Source organism: Thalassophryne amazonica, chromosome 9 (genome assembly GCF_902500255.1).
Source record: "Thalassophryne amazonica chromosome 9, fThaAma1.1, whole genome shotgun sequence".
Lineage (NCBI taxonomy): Eukaryota > Metazoa > Chordata > Actinopteri > Batrachoidiformes > Batrachoididae > Thalassophryne > Thalassophryne amazonica.
This window is the reverse complement of record NC_047111.1, coordinates 113,338,245-113,356,595: the sequence shown is the minus strand read 5'-3', so window position 1 is coordinate 113,356,595 and position 18,351 is coordinate 113,338,245. Positions and strand designations below refer to the sequence as shown.

The following is an 18,351-nucleotide window of genomic DNA, read 5'->3' as shown; positions in this document are numbered from 1 at the left end:
AAGGAATAACCCTCTCACAATGAAAACAAAATAGATAAAGTGACAACCTCAAGAGATGGACTGTCTGACCTTGGCCAAGGTATATGTGCACTCCAAGTGTTGTTTTAGTTTTGCATGAAATAATGCTTCTCAGCACTTCTCAGCAGGAAACCGACGGATTGCCTACTTTTGGTAGGGAATATGGTTTTGCTCAAAGTGAAGGAGTTCAAGTACTTCAGGGTCTTGTTCAAGAGTGAGGGGACAATAGAGTGTGAGATTGGCCGAAGAATTGGTGCAGCAGGGGCGGTGTTGCATTTGCTCTATGGTACTATTGTGACAAAAAGGGAGTTGAGCCAAAAGGCGAAGCCCTTGATCTACTGGTCAATCTTCGTTCCTACTCTCACCTATGCTTGGGTCATGACCGAAAGAACTAGATCGTGGGTACAAGTAGCCAAAACGGTCTTCCTTAGGAGGGTGGCTGGTGTCTCCCCTAGAGATACGGGGATAAGCTCAGTTATCTGCGGGGAGCTCGGAGTACAGCCGCTGCTCCTTTGCATTGAAAGGAGCCAGCTGAGGTGGTTCAGGCATCTGGTAAGGATGCCACCTGGGTGCCTCCCTAGGGAGGTGTTCCAGGCATATCCATCTGGGAGGAGACCCCAGGGAAGACCCAGGATTAGGTGTAGGGATTATATCTCCACACTAGCCTGGGAACACCTTGGGATCCCCCAGTCGGAGGTGGTCAATGTGTCCTGGGAAAGAGGTCTGGGGTCCCCTACTGGACCCAAACCAGGAAAAGCGGTTGAACATGAGTGAGTGATGAGTGAAATAATCCAGACTGAATAATTTATTTTTGTAAATTCCATAAATCCACATTTTTATACAGTCTGTGATTTCATGAAAACACTTCTGTGGTTAATTGGTGATGAAATCCTGATTGGATCACCAGTCACTCATTGGCAGTATAATTGGTTCATCAGCAGGAAGTGAGGAGGAAGGAGGAGGAAAGTCAGGTGCCAATCATCAGCCAACAGCTGGCCTCCTCTGAGAGGTGGCCTATAAAAGCAGCATGATAGACATCATCGGGTCAATGTTCTATTCTCAGAGAGACAGAAAAAGCTGAATACCATCGCAGCACAATTATTTGCTTTTAGGAATCAATACGAGGAATCAAGTTGCAGGTGTTGCTTCTTCTTTTCATCATCCCTCTGTTTTTTTTAAATATCTATAAGATGCTGGTCTGACTGAAGTCTGGGCAATGACAGCTGCCACACTGCAGACAGAGGGTGAGAGGAGACGCAAAGATGTGGGTGTGGGGCAGGAGGCACTGAGGGACAGCAACCAAAATCCTAACAGCTGCACCCATTCAAAACAGCTGATCAAGCACTAACGGCTAAGTCCCTTTAGACTGGCACCATCCAAAAAAAACCTGTCGTCTGACCACGCCCCCCGACCCACGACTTGTGGATACTGACCACGGGTGAAGCTCCAGCAGGAGCAGAGGATGGGTTTTTAAGTGTGGTTTGTTTGCTCTGGAGAGCTGTCACAGCACCTGTGGCCTCGCTTCTGACAGCTCACAGTCCGGCAGAACGGCACACCGACACCACCAGTGATTAAATGTGTGTGTGTATATATACATGCACACACCTGTTGTGCACATGCTGGTATTGTGTTTCAGACAAGGTGGGCAGCCGCGTAGACAGTCTGGAAACCGGCTCCGCTCACCCGCCGTACCACTGGCCCAACTGACCCCAATAAGTTTGCTGTCCTTGTCTGTTTAACAAAAGGGTTCGAACCCCCCAGTCACAAGTAACATCCATGCAAACACTCCTCTCTTCCATTAACCTTTCATGCCCTCCGTCCCCTCGGGTCTGGTTCTGTTCACAGCTGCATGAGTGCCATTCATGTCAGAAAGCCGTTGTTAGGGGCGACAGCACCGTTCCCGTGGAAGAGGTGAGACCAGGTTCTCCTGGCGCTTTGACAGCTGCCGTCTGGACTGATGGAGGCTCAGGTCAGCATGCTGACAGACGGGTCGGACAGCTCCGGGCTCAAACCCAAACCTGACTGACAGATATACGCACCTCGTCAGCAACAACACCTCAGCTCCTCAGGCACGATATACGTACACATGCACGCACACACACAATAGATGTGAGCACGTGCACATTCCTTATGTCAGTTAAAGGTAACCGAGTGTCTTCTGAAAGGCTCGGCATCGCCACATAGCAGCAATAACCGCAAGACTATTTTTCACTTTTTGTTAGCATGCAAGCGTTCAGTTAAACACATTTGTCAAACAGACTGAGCAATTTCTATGTTTCTGGATTTATGTTTTTTTAAATGTGTATCTTTCTTTTGTTTTTTGTTAAGTCTCCCAGGGATGTAATAAAATCATCTCCTGACGGAGGAACTCAAACGATGTCCAAATATCAGTCAGTTTAAAAATCAATATAAAGACATGATGTTTTTTGAAAAAGGATGAATTTTGTGTGTTGCCAAATTATAAATGGAAATTTGTTTGGTATCATTCGGATTGTGTCCTTTAAGTTGAAGAGATGGATGTGGTTGAAAATGGGAGTGGGAATAGTAGGGGTTTTTTTTATTTCTCCCCACTCCTTTCAGACTAGATAATTTTATTTTTGGTTAAAGGGGTAGGTGTTAAAAAGCTTTGCTTCTGCCTATACCCTTTCAGGCACACGGATGCATTGTCAATCCATTTTCTTTTTCATTGTAAGTTTTGTTTGTTGTTGTTTTGGACTGTGTGCTGAATACATTTATTCATTCAATCATTCATTTATTCATTCAATTTCTTTTTGTGGTTTATCTGAATTTTTTTTTCTTAGTCTTTTTTAATTACTGGTTTTTTTTTCAGAATTTCTGTTTTTCTGAATGCCTGTTTTTAGTTTAGATTTTTAATGTGTGTATGTTTATTATTTTCTGAATTTCTATTTTTCTGAATACCTGTTTTTATTTTAGTTTTGTAATGTGTGTATGTTTTATGTTTTGTTTATTATTATTTTCTGAATTTCTGTTTTTCTGAATACCTGTTTTTATTTTAGTTTTGTAATGTGTGTATGTTTTATGTTTTGTTTATTATTATTTTCTGAATTTCTATTTTTCTGAATACCTGTTTTTATTTTAGTTTTGTAATGTGTGTATGTTTTATGTTTTGTTTATTATTATTTTCTGAATTTCTGTTTTTCTGAATACCTGTTTTTATTTTAGTTTTGTAATGTGTGTATGTTTTTTATTATTATTTTCTGAATTTCTGTTTTTCTGAATACCTGTTTTAACTTAAAGTCATGGTGTAGCTCCCAGTGTTTCAAACCCAAACCCAAATAAAACTGGATTAAACTAAGCAGGAGGGATGTTTGTTTCCTGCCATGAAATTGAGATTTGTGTATAATTTTGAGTTACCTCAATTCAAAAATTTGGAAAAACATGGAATTTTTTCTAAAGTAAATGCATCACACATCCATACCACGTAGCTAAACACAAGCTATATATTCCACATATATTTTGCAGGCAGTGCAGCTATGACAACAGCATGATGGATGGGATAAAAGGGAAAATAACAAAAACTGATTTTCAACAGCGTCCAGCTCCTCTCCAGGAGTTGGCTACCAGAGCCCAAGCTGTGCGTGGAGGTGAGTCCGACTATCACTAGTCAGTATCTCTCAACCTCCCGCACAAGCTCAGGCTCCTTCCCCCCGAGCGAGGTGACATTCCACGTCCCAACAGCCAGGGGGGAACCACAGAATCTCGTCTCTGCTGTTTGCGGACGATGTGGTTCTGTTGGCTTCGTCAAATCAGGACCTTCAACGTGCACTGGGGCGGTTTGCAGCCGAGTGTGAAGCGTCCAGGATGAAAATCAGCACATCCAAATCTGAGGCCATGGTTCTCAACTGGAAAAAGGTGCTTTGCCCTCTTCAGGTCGGTGGAGTGTCCTTGCCTCAAGTGGAGGAGTTTAAGTATCTCGGGGTCTTGTTCACGAGTGAGGGACGGATAGAGCATGAGATCGATAGACGGATCGGTGCAGCATCTGCAGTGATGCGGTCGCTGTATCAGACCGTCGTGGTGAAGAGAGAGCTGAGTAGGGGAGCAAAGCTCTCGATTTACCGATCGATCTATGTTCTGATCTTCACCTATGGTCATGAGATTTGGCTCATGACCGAAAGAACGAGATCGCGAGTACAAGCGGCCGAGATGAGTTTCCTCTGCAGGGTGGCTGGCGCTCCCTTAGAGATAGGGTGAGGAGCTCGGTCACTCGGGAGGAGCTCGGAGTCGAGCCGCTGCTCCTCCACGTCGAAAGGAGTCAGTTGAGGTGGCTCGGGCATCTTTTCCGGATGCCCCCGGGATGCCTCGCTGGAGAGGTGTTCCGGGCACGTCCCATTGGGAGGAGGCCCCGGAGAAGACCCAGGACATGCTGGAGGGGCTACATCTCTCGGCTGGCTTGGGAATGCCTTGGGGTTCCCCCGGAGGAGCTGGGGGAGGTGTGTGTGGATTGGGAGGTCTGGGTGGCTTTGCTTGAGCTGCTGCCCCCGTGACCCGCCTCCGGATAAAGCGGAAGAAAATGGATGGATGATGGATGGATGATTTTCAACAAGTCAACAACAGGACTCTGCAAAAATTCCAAAATTTAGGATTGTAATTCTGCATCCCGTTTGCTACTTCAGCTAAAAATTCAACTCAAATTCAAGAACAGAATTGAAATTCCAGATCTAAAAGAAGTGTTTCAGTGTCCCCGTCAAAATTCACACAATGCTGCAGATGCTTCAAATCACTCAGTCAGAATTGAATTTTCCACAAAGGAATAATTTGTCAGTCATGTTTAAATATGGATCATTTTTCATCCCAGTAGGTCTGATCAAGAGCCAAAGAAAAGGTGAGAAAGTGTCTGTTGGCTAAAAGTGATTTGGGCTCAGGCTCGGCATTTTTATTTTATTCTTATTTTTTTTAAGGTGTGATGGTGACCTGACATCAGCCCACAAACACGCCCACTGGCTATAAAACACCGACACGGGCAGATTGTGTTCCTGCTAGATGACAGCGGCCAGAGGGAGCAGCGCCAAGCGGAGCCAGTGTGCAGGTGCTCACAGAGGTCGAGATTGTTCTCTCTAGAGACGGAAGTGGGGGAGTGTGAAGAAGGGCGTGTGCTGCAAACACAGCGACTTTCCCCTACACCGCCCCGATTACATCAACCACCTCAAACCGAGGCTCACTGTCTGCACCCACCGCGCCACCTCAGACCCGGACTCCCATCATTCCTCAGGGTGATGTGAGGAAGAGGTCACCTCGGGATCAGAGGCCGAGCGGAGCCCGACCCACGACAGGCCGGGATCAACACTGCAACAATGCTGGCAGACGGCACAGAGGGCACAGAGGGCACAGCCCCACAGTGAGCCAATGTCAACAGAATTAAAAGTAAAACACTCTTTACAGTTTCCTGCCTTTTGTTAGGATTTGTACTAATCTGCCAGTGCAGAACGTGCGTGTCGGCGCAGACATCTTTTACAAATACAGGCACCCTGCTCATTTAAAACCAATTATTTCACTCTGCTGTGTTTGTTTTGGGCTCAGACGCCTAGAAAACGTTTGAATCCTCACATCAGGCAAAAAATAATAATAATAATAATTTGTTTCACTGCTAGAAATGGGCAAAACTATTTTTAAAAACAAAAGGGAAATTGAGTTAAGTATATATTTTGTGTCCTACAAAGAGATCTGGAAATGATGAGATAGCTTATTCATTAAAAAGCCAACAGCAGTGAATTCCTTTTTAAAAACCAGATGGTATTTTAGCCTTCTGCTCACCCAAAGTGAGTCTGAGAGTTCATCAGGTGAAACACTGAGCTGCATTATGTCCACTGGAACTCAAACCCGCCTGTGTGCATTCAATGGCACTTTGTGTGCAAGTCTGTAAGTATGTTTGAATGAATTCGAGGGCACAAGGTGACAAGATGGGTACGGGGGGGAGTCCTCCTGCCGAGGGCCCTGAAAGGTGTCTCCCCAGAAGATGAATTCATTAGGGTGGAGGGCAGACCAGGAAACTCCGTCCCAAGAGTCCTCAGACGCTCTCCGGGTGCAGAATTGCTTTCCAGCTTCTCTATTTATATCTGCTGACCTGCCCTGCTTTGCTGCTGCAGTGATAAAAACTGCACCCCAGCACAAGCTTCTGAGTGCTCCATTCACTTATGATAGTTGTCTCGTGTGTCAGAAATCTTTTTTTTTTTTAAAGGCATGATTGTGACCGAACAGAGCAGCTGCTCAAAACTGCAGCAAAATAACGCAAGCAAACTACTTTGTAATCTTTGGCTACTTTTTTATTTAACCAGGTTAGTCCCATTGAGATCAAGACCCCTTTTGCAAGGGAGACCTGGACAATTATGAAGTTTCCAATCCACCTAACCTGCATGTCTTTAGAAGTGGGAGGAAGCCGGAGCACCTGGAGGGAACCCACACAAACACATGGAGAACACGCAAACTCCACACAGAAAGGCCACAGGTGGGAATCGATCCCATGACCTTCTTGCTGTGAGGCAACAGTGCTAACCGCTAAATCACCATGCTTTGTTTGGCATTTTGATTTTAAATGGTCATTGCAATTGGCTTTACACTTTCCCTCCCTGTATTTTGTGATTTTATAATTTATTGTTATGCAAGGATTTAACATACGATTTAACACACCAAAAAGATGATTGGCAGCTGAGTTTTTGGCTGGAGAAGCCTGCAACTGACTGAATGCAACACATAGATCCAAAGGAGAAGATTATTATCATCATCACCTTCAACCACTTTTCTGAGTTTGGATCGCAGGGGCAACAGCTCCAGCAGTGGACCCCAAACATCTCTTTCTCATGCCACATATAATAATCCTCCTGTGCCACACAGGAGGATTATTATATGGTTTGAATTTGATTTGCCTCCACTGCTCCTATTCTGATTTTGGATTATTCAACATTCCTCAAAATGGAAGGATGGGATTTCAATGCTCTAGTGCACCTCCTGTCCCAGGGGCTCCCGCCACCTTCTCTGGGATCGCTGCCGTCACTGCACTGGATGCCTCGCAGCACCTCTCTCTGGCACTCCAGGTTCAGGATCTGAACCCGACTCCCTTTTGATCGACTGGGGGCAACGCAGGCCATCACCCCGCCCTACCGAACGGCGTTCGCCCATCTCTTAGGACCAAGTGACCTGTGTTCAACTGCTGTACACATGGAACCCTTCTCCACTTCAGCCTTCAATGTTCTCGTTTGAATATTTGCTACTACCACCGAGACCAGCACCCACGGTTCCTTCACCCATGCCTGCACCCTGGGTTTCCGTGCTCACCGTGGCGACCCTGCTATTTGTTGCAGCGTAGCTCTCACGCCCCAGCGCCATCCATTTTCAGGGCTAGTTAATTCAGCAGGTGAGTTGTTATTTAGTAGTGCAGCGTATGTATCAGGCTGGTTGGTCAGAAACTTTCTGAACACAAATACACGGTTCGAACAGACAGCCTTGGTTGTAAAAAGGCTTTACTCGGGTGGATAGCAATGGTCAGTACACAAGAAGGCAGTCAAGGAAAAGCAGCAGTAAAATAATCATCGGGCTTGAGGTGTGGTCTAAGCAACAGGCAGGAGGTCAGGTTCACTAGATGCAGGCAGGACTATGGAACACAGGAACAGAGCTGGAAAGTGGTACAAAGCACAACAATCTGGCGAGGGACTAACACACCCAGTGAGCTTATATAACCCCAGGTGATGAGCAGCAAATCAGGAACAGGTGTGCATGGAAGACAGCAGAACAAGGGCGTGGCCAGAGAGAGAGAAACATCCACCACCAAGAACCAAGAGACAGACAAGCGAGATAGAGACAGCAAAGACCCAAGCAGAAAAGCCACACAAGAGAATAAACACAGAAAACCAATGAAACAGAAAAAAATAACAAACAGACTAGAAAATAAAACCAGATAACCAGAACAAAACTCAAACCCTGACAGTCTGAAGAAATATGACATGTTAAATGTATTTCTACACCTGCAGGGGGACAGTTATTGATCCTGTGTCTCCCTAAACATGTGAACAAAATAACTCAGAGTTTTTGACGTCTGTAGAGATTCTCAGGCATCTACATAATAATATTCAAGTAGTTTGAGTCAGATCAACTGGACGTGTTTAGAAGATGTTTCACTCTTCATCCAAACTTTTTCGTCCTGAAAACATTATTGTTCTAAACAAGTTCAGTGGACTGAACTCAACCTACTTGATTCTGACGTCGACCAAACATGACTGAGGACAACAACAACAACAACAAAAAGCTGGTTAAAAGTCAAGGTCAACATTTGGGCACAATGCTTATTTTATTTGCTTTCATCCTGCCCGGGTTGCCACAGTACTTGAGCATTTGGCACAAGTTTTACACCACATGGCCTTCTTGATGCCACTCCAGTATTAACATGGAGCAAAATGTGTAGTACAGCCCCTGGTGTTGCTGAGTGGTCTGTGAGCCAAGTACTAATCAGGACCTACTCTGCTTAACTTGTGATGGGATCAAGTGACCACTTGGACCCAGTGCTTACAGTAATATATGATCTCTTTTCTATAAACAGTGTATCCGGAAAGTATTCACAGCACTTCAGTTTGTTCACATTTTGTTAAGTTACAGCCTTATTACAAAATGGATGAATTCTTTTTTTTTTTTTCCTCAAAAGTCTACTCATAACACCCCATAATGACACCATGAAAAACGTTTTTGGAAATTTATTTCACATATAAAACTGAGAAATCACATGTACATAAGGATCCACAGCCTTTGCCATGAAGCTCACAGTTGAGCTCAGGTGCCTCCTGTTTCCACTGATCATCCCTGAGATGTTTCTACAGCTTAATTAGACTCCACCTGGGGTAAATTCAATTGATTGGACATGATCTGGAAAGACACACACCTGTCTACATATAAGGTCCCACAGTTGACAGTGCATGTTAGAGCACAAACCAAGCATGAAGTCAAAGGAATTGTCTATAGACCTCAGGGCAGGACATCAGGGCTGTCTCGAGGCACAAATCTGGGGAAGGGTACAGAAACATTTCTGCTGCTTTGAAGGTCCCAATGAGCACAGTGGACTCCATCATCTGCAAATGGACAGAGCGGTCCAACGCAAACCTACAGTAAGGTCAGTTTGAAACAGTGTTGCCAAAGTTACTTTGAAAAAGTAATCCAATCACTTATTATTGATTACTCCTTGAAAAAGTAACTTAGTTACTTTACTGATTACTAGTAACCAAGTTGGATTACTAGTTACTTTAGTCGTTACTTTCAGCAGCTGCCAACAACACCCCCTGGCTCAACATGAAAATGACAACCAGTTTTGCCGATACTCACTTTATTGGAAGTGCATTTTTAACAGTAACATAAAGTAAACAATGTATGTCCTGACATTTTAAGTTGAACTTAAATACTATTTCCTAAAAAGAGAGTTTTTGTAAAACATGACAAAAAGTCAGTCTTTCTTGACTTTAATGAACTTCAATGCAATACTTGTTTTACAAAAATAAATAAAGACATCTTTCCTGACCTCATATTTAACCCTTGACAACACTGTAATGATAAAACTTACAATTTATAGTCTACATTGTTTATAAATGTAACAAATTCTTTATACTATTTTTCTAACATTTAAATTATTTCTAAACATTTTAGTTGTTGAAAATTATTATTATTAAGTAGTAGTAGCAGTAGTAGTAGTAGTATGAAAAACTGTCTTCAAATGTGGCCCTTTAATCTAGGGGTGTTGTGGGGCTCTAAAAATACAAAAATAATACATAGTAAATTTTGCAGAGTAAAATTTACTCTGCTGGGATAACAGTTGGTTCCAGCCTAAATTCAGTTAAATTTACTCTATCACAGTGCTAAATTAACTCTATCACAGTGTAAAAATCAACACTTATTGGAGTAGAAACACTTGATTTGACAAGACAGTAGAGCTGATTTCACTCTACTCGTATAATACACTCTATTTTACTCTATTTAGACTGGGACCAAATGTTATCCCAGTAGAGTATATTTTACTCTGCAAAATTTACTGTGTAGTAACACACTTGGAGAAGTAACTTTAATCTGATTATTGATTAGGAAATATTAACACTTTAGATTACTCGTTACTGAAGAAAAGCGATCAGATAAGAGTAATGCGTTACTGGTATCACTGGTTTTAAACTAGCTCATAGCAGCAATTATCCGTTTACTGTTCACGTTGCTGTGGAAATGAACGTCTTTTCATTTGCACCGTAACAACACACCGCGCACACAAACTCAGACACACACACACACATAAATGTATTTGTGTGCACTGTAACAGCACACCATACGCACACACACAAAGCACACACACAGTCATGAACATTTTTTCAGCGCAGTTCTTTGTGCCATTAGACACTCTTTGCTATTTGATAGACATTTATTCATATGTATTTGAAGTGAGCATGATTGAGCTAATTGTATTTTAACTGAAACTGATTTAAAGATGTTCCTCACAGTGGAAACTGACAGCTGAAATCTCTGAGATAGCTTTTTGTATCTTTCCCCTAAACCATGATGTTGAACAATCTTTGTTTTCAGGTCATTTGAGAGTTGTTTAGAGGCTCCCATGTTGCCACTCATTAAAAGAGATGCAAAGAGGAGAGACATTTGTAAATGGCCACCTTAAATAACCTTGCTCATGATTGGATTCACCTGTGTAAGGAGGTCAAGGGTCAATGAGCTTACCAAACCAATTTTGTGTTCCAATAATTAATGCTAAATGTATTCAAATCAATAAAATGACAAGGGTGCCCAAATTTATGTACCTGCCCAATTTTGTTTACTTTCTGTAAATACTAGAAACTTAACTTCACTTCTCAAATATCAGTGTGTTCATCTGCTATATGATATATTTAACTGACATTTCTGATCCAGACAACCAATGATTTATAAAGGAAAATCATGAAAATTATCAGGGGGGCCCAAACTTTTACATAGAACTGTAAGTCACAATGGACTATAAATCACAGAATCTCTCTAACTAGTAAAAAAAAAACCTGACTTATACTCCACAAAATATGGTGTGTATATATATATATATATATATATATATATATATATATATATATACCCTGAGGTCCATTGGTTCTGGTACTTATCCCCAGATTCCATAGCATAAAGAAGATGAGCGTCTATGACTCCCCCTAGATGGGATGCAGACTACTTCAGCAGCTCCAGTACCCGTTGACACAAGGACACAGGCAGGTCAAACCCATGTCTACATATTGGTAGTCTAACTCCTCATCCCACTGACCTACCTGCTCCATGTAAGAGGTGGAGTTGGTGGTATTTATAATATACTCTGTGTTTACAGCAACAGACAAATTCTGTCAAGTGTTTGCAGCATTTACGACACCACTGATCCGCCTTGGGTCCTGGATGGCAGCCACACAGGCAGACAATTGATCCAACAGCACATCTCTAAAATAAGCATCTAACTGCTGCAGCAGCCAGGTGAAATGTGGGGAATCTGTGAAGTATGTATATTTCAGGTTAATTATGAGATTTAAGACAATCTTACCTGTTTGCAACAAGCCAATTTCACTGTCCTTTACGTCAAAATGATGCTGGATGTCGAGCACAACACCTGTGGAGAGGAGGAACACTGATGTGACTTCGAGACCATAATATAATTATTAACACAGATACCAAACCATTCAGCTCTTCTGAACTTATAGATGCCGTTTCCACGTGCTTCATGGATACTGATGAATATGATGGATACAGGTTTTCTACATGGACTCTAATCTCTGCCTTCTTCTTCCTGCAGGCTAAAGGCTGGTTCATTCAGGTCAGGTCTGGGAGAAGTGTGCCGGTGCCAAACGTTTCTGTATCCACCACTCTAGAGAACCTGATTTACGACTACTCAGGCAGGATCACTGGTCCATCACCACCTTAAAATGTGGTTGTCTGTAGTTTCTGGGGTCTTCAATGCTTAGGCATCTGCATACTGGATTATGCAAAGCGAAATCCGTCACATGGCCAAAATGTGGTAGAGTATGTTCCCACTTCAAATCAAATCAAATCAATTTTATTTATATAGCGCCAAATCACAACAAACAGTTGCCCCAAGGCGCTTTATATTGTAAGGCAAAGCCATACAATAATTACAGAAAAACCCCAACGGTCAAAACGACCCCCTGTGAGCAAGCACTTGGCGACAGTGGGAAGGAAAAACTCCCTTTTAACAGGAAGAAACTTGATGCACGTTTGTCTCCTCATTACTGATGACTCAAAATTGGCTGCAGATAGAAATGAACTTACGTTTAGTGTGATGATCTGTACACTTTGCCTATTGCACAGAATGTTCCAGGCCAAGTGACGGATGTCTTGAAAATAAATGTATCCAAATGGTCGTACTTATGTCTCATCTTATCCACGAATACAGTAGTACCGTGCAGAAAAAGTAATAACTGTCACCTATAACACCCATGGGTTCCTTCATGCAACAGTCTAGATGAAACTCGAGGAAATGATGATAATCAGAGGCCGTTACTTACATCCATGATGAGCAACACATATGCAACATGTGCTGCGTTGACTGACGTGGAGCGTTAAAACAGCTGTAGCTTGAACAATTTATGGTTTCAAATCCCAGAGCATTTTCATCTAAACAGCAAAACAGTCCCATAAAACACGTTAACTTTCCCCAGAGTGATGTTCTGCTTTCAGCTGAGACAAACAGCATTGAAGAGCAGCGACTGTCCTGCTGGTGACGCTGCTGCTAGTCACAGACCATCAGGAGAGACTCCCGCATAAAACCACAACGTCTCTGAAGTTGTCCTGACGCTCTTTGAATAACCTTAGAGCACTTACCCTGGAATGGAGCAAATTCACATTCTGAGCATCGCCGTGATGCTTTCATGAAAGCATGTTTGCCAGACAGGCGCATTTCAACAATCAGACTCATCGGTGTTTAATGTTATCTCATCTATAAAGTGTTAACGTGGCATAAACAAAATCAGAGGTCGATAGTTCAGATTCAAAGCAATGAGTCAACAGCAAGTTTCACTGTTTTATCAAATGAATTCTGTTCCTCTTGAGATGACCAACTTGGAAAGGATCAAAGCCTGTTTTTTTTCTTTCTAAAATGAGAAAAGGAATGATTCATTCAAGTCTTTGCAGTTGAGATGCTCGTGGCGCAAACTGAGTCTCTGTCTTGATTCTGAGGACTGCGGCTCATGAAAATGAAACAGAAGCATGACTAACACTTTGAAAAGCTCATCTGTCTGCTGCTGTCTTCTGAGCGCGGCACACCCGAGTGACCGAACAACATCGTGACCTGAAGTACACCCCACTCTGCGGAAGCTAAAAGTAACTTTCAAGGGTAACTCAAGCATGATGTCCTTGCACTCTAAAGGGGTTTTTTTTTGAAAGCTTGGAATAAGTAAGCCCAATATAGGTTTTGAGTTCCACCAGTATCGGTGCTTATCCCTGGATAACTAAGCATGAATCAGGTAAGAGTTTAAGGAGTCCCTCCAAAACTGGACGCCAGACCATTGTAAATGAATTCCCCAGCTAAGGGCTTTACCCATCTACAGCTGAATGGACGGGGACTACAGATGAAGAATACAGATGAAGAATATATGCTGGAAGTCCAACTCCACAGAACCACCTGCTTTATCATTTAGGCATGAAAGTTACAGCATTCTTTATCATCATTAAAACAAAATGTTTCCTTCATTTTTTAACCTTGACTACTGCAAGGTTCATAATTGTTATAGTCTATGAGCCAGTCATCAATTTTGACCTAACCGGTACCACGTAAGGTGACGAAACAACACTTAGAATCCAGCCTCAGTTATTGGTTGAAAGGATTAACAAATGAAATAGGTTTTGACTGTGGTGAATGTCTGGTCTCCAAAATAAAGGTCAAACAAGGTCGACATCCATTGGATTCTATGACTGGTGACATATGTTACCCCGTAACATGATAACTAAGCATGACACATGGGGCAAACTATTCGTTTTTGGAACCCTATTAACCTAACCAATAATTTGCATCTTTTTTTCTTTTTCTTTTTTTTTTTTTTTACTGAAATTGGAGCAACTTTAACTTTTGACCACTGTACAAACTGAAACTGATCTTCTGTCACCATTTTTGCTGTTTTTACCCCATAATTCAGTCATAGATAGTCCAAACTATACCTTTTTTGGAATTGTTATGATCAGACAAATAATGTGGTATTGTTTATAACATGATTGGACCATTTTACATTTTGACCTGCATGTAATTCTTCATTGACCCCTACCTAGTTGGGTTCTATTTTCAGATAAGTAGACTACTTAAGGAATTTTCTGTTAAAAGCATATAACAGGCTGATTCTTGTGTATATTGACCTGCTAAATTCAAAAATTGCTGTTGGCATGCTGTATCTTTACTCTTTCACCTTCTAATTTGCATAAACAAAATGGCCACCCATTTAGTCAATTTTCCCACATGTTTACTTGTATTTGCATTAGCAACAGAAATAAAAGTTCTACTCTTGTGTATTTTGACCTGCAGAATTTAAATATTGTTGTTAGCATGCTGTATCTCTACTTCTTCACTGCCTAAGTTGCAACAAACAAAATGTACCCCCGTTTTTTTTACAGTTTCCCACAAGTTGCCTTCCTTGCTCAAGGAAGGCAATGAAAACTCTTATCTTTGTGTTATTTGAACTGCTGAGTTCATAGTGTCTTATTCACAAGCTTCTGTCCTTCATCCCTAATATGGATGAAACAACATGGCCGCCTGCTGTTTTCATACTTTGTAGAAGTTTGTTCTACACAGGGTTGGGTAGGATTACTTTGAAATATAATCCAAAAGTAATCAGATTACACGTAATCCAAATGTATGTACATACATACATGTAATCCACATGTATTCTTTCAAAATAATCCTACCCAACCTTGGTTCTACAAAAGAAATAGATAACAAAACCATTTTTCCCCATGCCTCTGCTGCATAATCAGCCCTATAAATGCATGAAAATTCAGTAAGGTATATCTTATATATTATATTCCAATTCTAAGGTGGAACTATATAAAGGTATATCTAAAAAGGAAGAGTAAAATAGGAGAGTAGAAAAGAGTAGAGTAGAGCCACTTAGGTGCCTGGTCTTGAGAACCAGGAATGGTAGGTTGAAAAGCTTTTTTATCGCATAGGAACTCTCCCTACCCACCCAAGCAGCTCAAGAAAAAGGTATATATATATATAATATAATAAATAATAAGACATAAGAAGGATAAGACATCACAGGAGAAGATTGTAGTATAGGTAATTTAGTATGTAGACTAGTAGTAAAATTAAATATAGTTAGTACGCTAAGCTATAAATCTGGTATTTTATTATAGAAACAGAAGCTCTGAGTGTGTGAGTGTACTGGTATCTATCTAAAGTAACTCTGTTAGCATACTATAGGAAAATAAAAAGTATAATCATTATGCTATCAAATGGAAACCTAAGAACTTAGGTACTATATGTTGATATCTTTAAAGGAACACATAAACTGATGAATCATTAAAAAACTACACTATGTAAATAAAATTGTAAATAGCGAAAATAAGCTAATTATAGTAGAATAGTTAAATTAGCCGTTAATAAGCCAACCATACCCAGCAAGCTACCATGATAAACAAAAACGGAAATTAGTGTTTAAAGTATAATAGCGTAGTTAAACTTACAGTAACGGTATTAACAAATACATATAAAATAAATGTAGACAAAAGTATGAATTAATGTGGGTTATCAAACACAAAAGAACCAACTATTTTGTAAGCTACGATAAACGTTGCTACAGCCTGCTAGATAAGCTAACGTTAGCTGTTAGGTATAACAAATTGTACCCCACTCCTCCAAAATTTACTTAAATATAATAATATTAAAAAAGGGGGAACAAGAAAAAGTAAAGCGTGTAGAAATGTATATGGAGACATAAGTACATATATTTGCAGAAAAGAGAAAAACACCGGCTGTTTTAATCACATGTATTTGTTAATCTTACTTATACTGGCCTGTTGAAAATGTCTCCTGTGGTTTTAAAAATCACAATCACATGCCATTTATTCCTTGATGGCATGTGAATGACTCTTGTGTATTTTTTCCATCACAAATGCTGAACAATATGATAATACCATCTGAAAACCAACTGGCTCAGTAGAACACAGATAATGTATATCGTTTCAACACCAGAGGGCTACTGCTTTCGACACCAGAGGACAGACCTCACTGGCCAGTGACTCGGCACATGGTGCCACAGTGACTCAGCAGCAGCAGCAGCAGCAGCAGCCACAGCATAGACATGGTCAATTAATCTGCACGGTTCCCTGATATATTTGTGGAGTTCATCCTTTTATACACATGTTAATGAGACCCTCTTTTGTCTGCTGATTCTCTTTATATACATTTTGTTAGGTTGCCAGTGTCCCTTGTCACTAGATTGATTTGCATATAATCTTGAAATTAGGGATGTCCCGACCCCATCACGTAATCGGAAATTGGGCCCGATCACATGGTTTCAGACTTGATGGAAATTGGACGTTGCATCCCGATCCGGAATCTGATATAGATTTGATGTAACTGGTGGCCATTTTGCTTTATGCAAATTAGGGGTGAAGGGGTAAAGATACAGCATGCCAACAGCAATTTTTGAACTCGGCAGGTCAAAATGCATAGGAATATGTCTGTTGTCTGCTTTTAACAGAAAATGCGTGGGCCACTTTATATAAGCTTCTTTTCTGAAAATGGAACCTTAGTAACTACCACCCTGCGGTGGTTATCATACATTTTTGTGTAGGCCATGGTACACTGAGGCCAGATTGTGCTGTTTCATCACCTTAAGTGGTACCAAAAACCTGCTTGGCCCATGGACTATTAAGTTTCCTTTATTACCTCTATGACATTGAAATGGAAACCCTCACCTTGTTGTCTTATGACATCATAAAGTTAAACCAGCTTATCATGAGAAAAAATCTTACAACAAAAGACACAGACAGGTAGCATGACTGGAAATTGAACCCAGTTTGATATGTTAGAAGCACAACTCCTTATCCCACTGGACGTCGACCTGCTTTACGTAAAGCTTGGAGGCTGATGAAGAACACGACACACAAGGTGGATGTCGTTGAGAGTGCATCATCTGACGGTTTGCCAACAGAAAGCAACAGCGCATTTTGCAATCAGTTGACAATTGTCAGGTGCAGGTTGGACTGTAACTAAAAGCATACAGTACGTCAGATTCCTGTAATCTGAGACGAGCCACTTTGCAGTTCAGGCAGCATTCCTGTACACCTTTTACATTCTCAACACTTGTTTCTCTTTCATAATGACCTGACACAGAGTGCATATATGCTCAGTATCACCGAGTTTCATTGAAACCCAGCATTCAGCCAGACGCCAACACTGCCAATAATAATGAGGATCTGAATTCCCCAAACTAGGATTCCCCAGAACACATACTTCTCCAAGCTATGTCAGCGTTCTTTGACAGCTAGTATTCAGCCTCTTCTTCCTCTGTACCTGCATTCCTTGTTAAGAGTTCCCACAGCAGTTAGTGCACACAATGTGGCAATTATGCAGTGTCGCCTCAAGGAAGGTAAGAATCAATTTACATTTCTGTGAGGTCAAACTCAGTCCACATCCCATCCATGAAGGTGAATCATGGAGGAAATCATAACTAAGGTGATAAACCACCTCCTTTCCTCACCTCAGGTTGATGCAATTTACACTCAACAAAAATATAAACGCAACACTTTTGGTTTTGCTCCCATTTTGTATGAGATGAACTCAAAGATCTAAATCATCTAGATCACATACACAATATCACCATTTCCCTCAAATATTGTTCACAAACCAGTCTAAATCTGTGATAGTGAGCACTTCTCCTTTGCTGAGGTAATCCATCCCACCTCACAGGTGTGCCATATCAAGATGCTGATTAGACACCATGATTAGTGCACAGGTGTGCCTTAGACTGCCCACAATAAAAGGCCACTCTGAAAGGTGCAGTTTTATCACACAGCACAATGCCACAGATGTCACAAGATTTGAGGGAGCGTGCAATTGGCATGCTGACAGAAGGAATGTCAACCAGAGCTGTTGCTCGTGTATTGAATGTTCATTTCTCTACCATAAGCCGTCTCCAAAGGCGTTTCAGAGAATTTGCCAGTACATCCAACCAGCCTCACAACCACGTGTAACCACACCAGCCCAGGACCTCCACATCCAGCATGTTCACCTCCAAGATCGTCTGAGACCAGCCACTCAGACAGCTGCTGGAACAATCGGTTTGCATAACCAAAGAATTTCTGCACAAACTGTCAGAAACCATCTCA

The 18,351-nt window shown here is 41.5% G+C and overlaps 1 protein-coding gene across 2 annotated transcripts in view; it reads right to left on the bottom strand.

The window, feature by feature from the left end:
* spns2 (spinster homolog 2 (Drosophila)) overlaps window positions 1-18,351 on the bottom strand; it is a 214,829-nt gene that overhangs the window by 144,364 nt on the left and 52,114 nt on the right. For both annotated transcript variants that reach the window (XM_034178994.1, XM_034178993.1), the window contains exon 2: window positions 11,558-11,623. In XM_034178994.1, coding sequence (XP_034034885.1) covers window positions 11,558-11,623 — 66 coding nt within the window. The remainder of the gene's footprint in view (window positions 1-11,557; window positions 11,624-18,351) is intronic.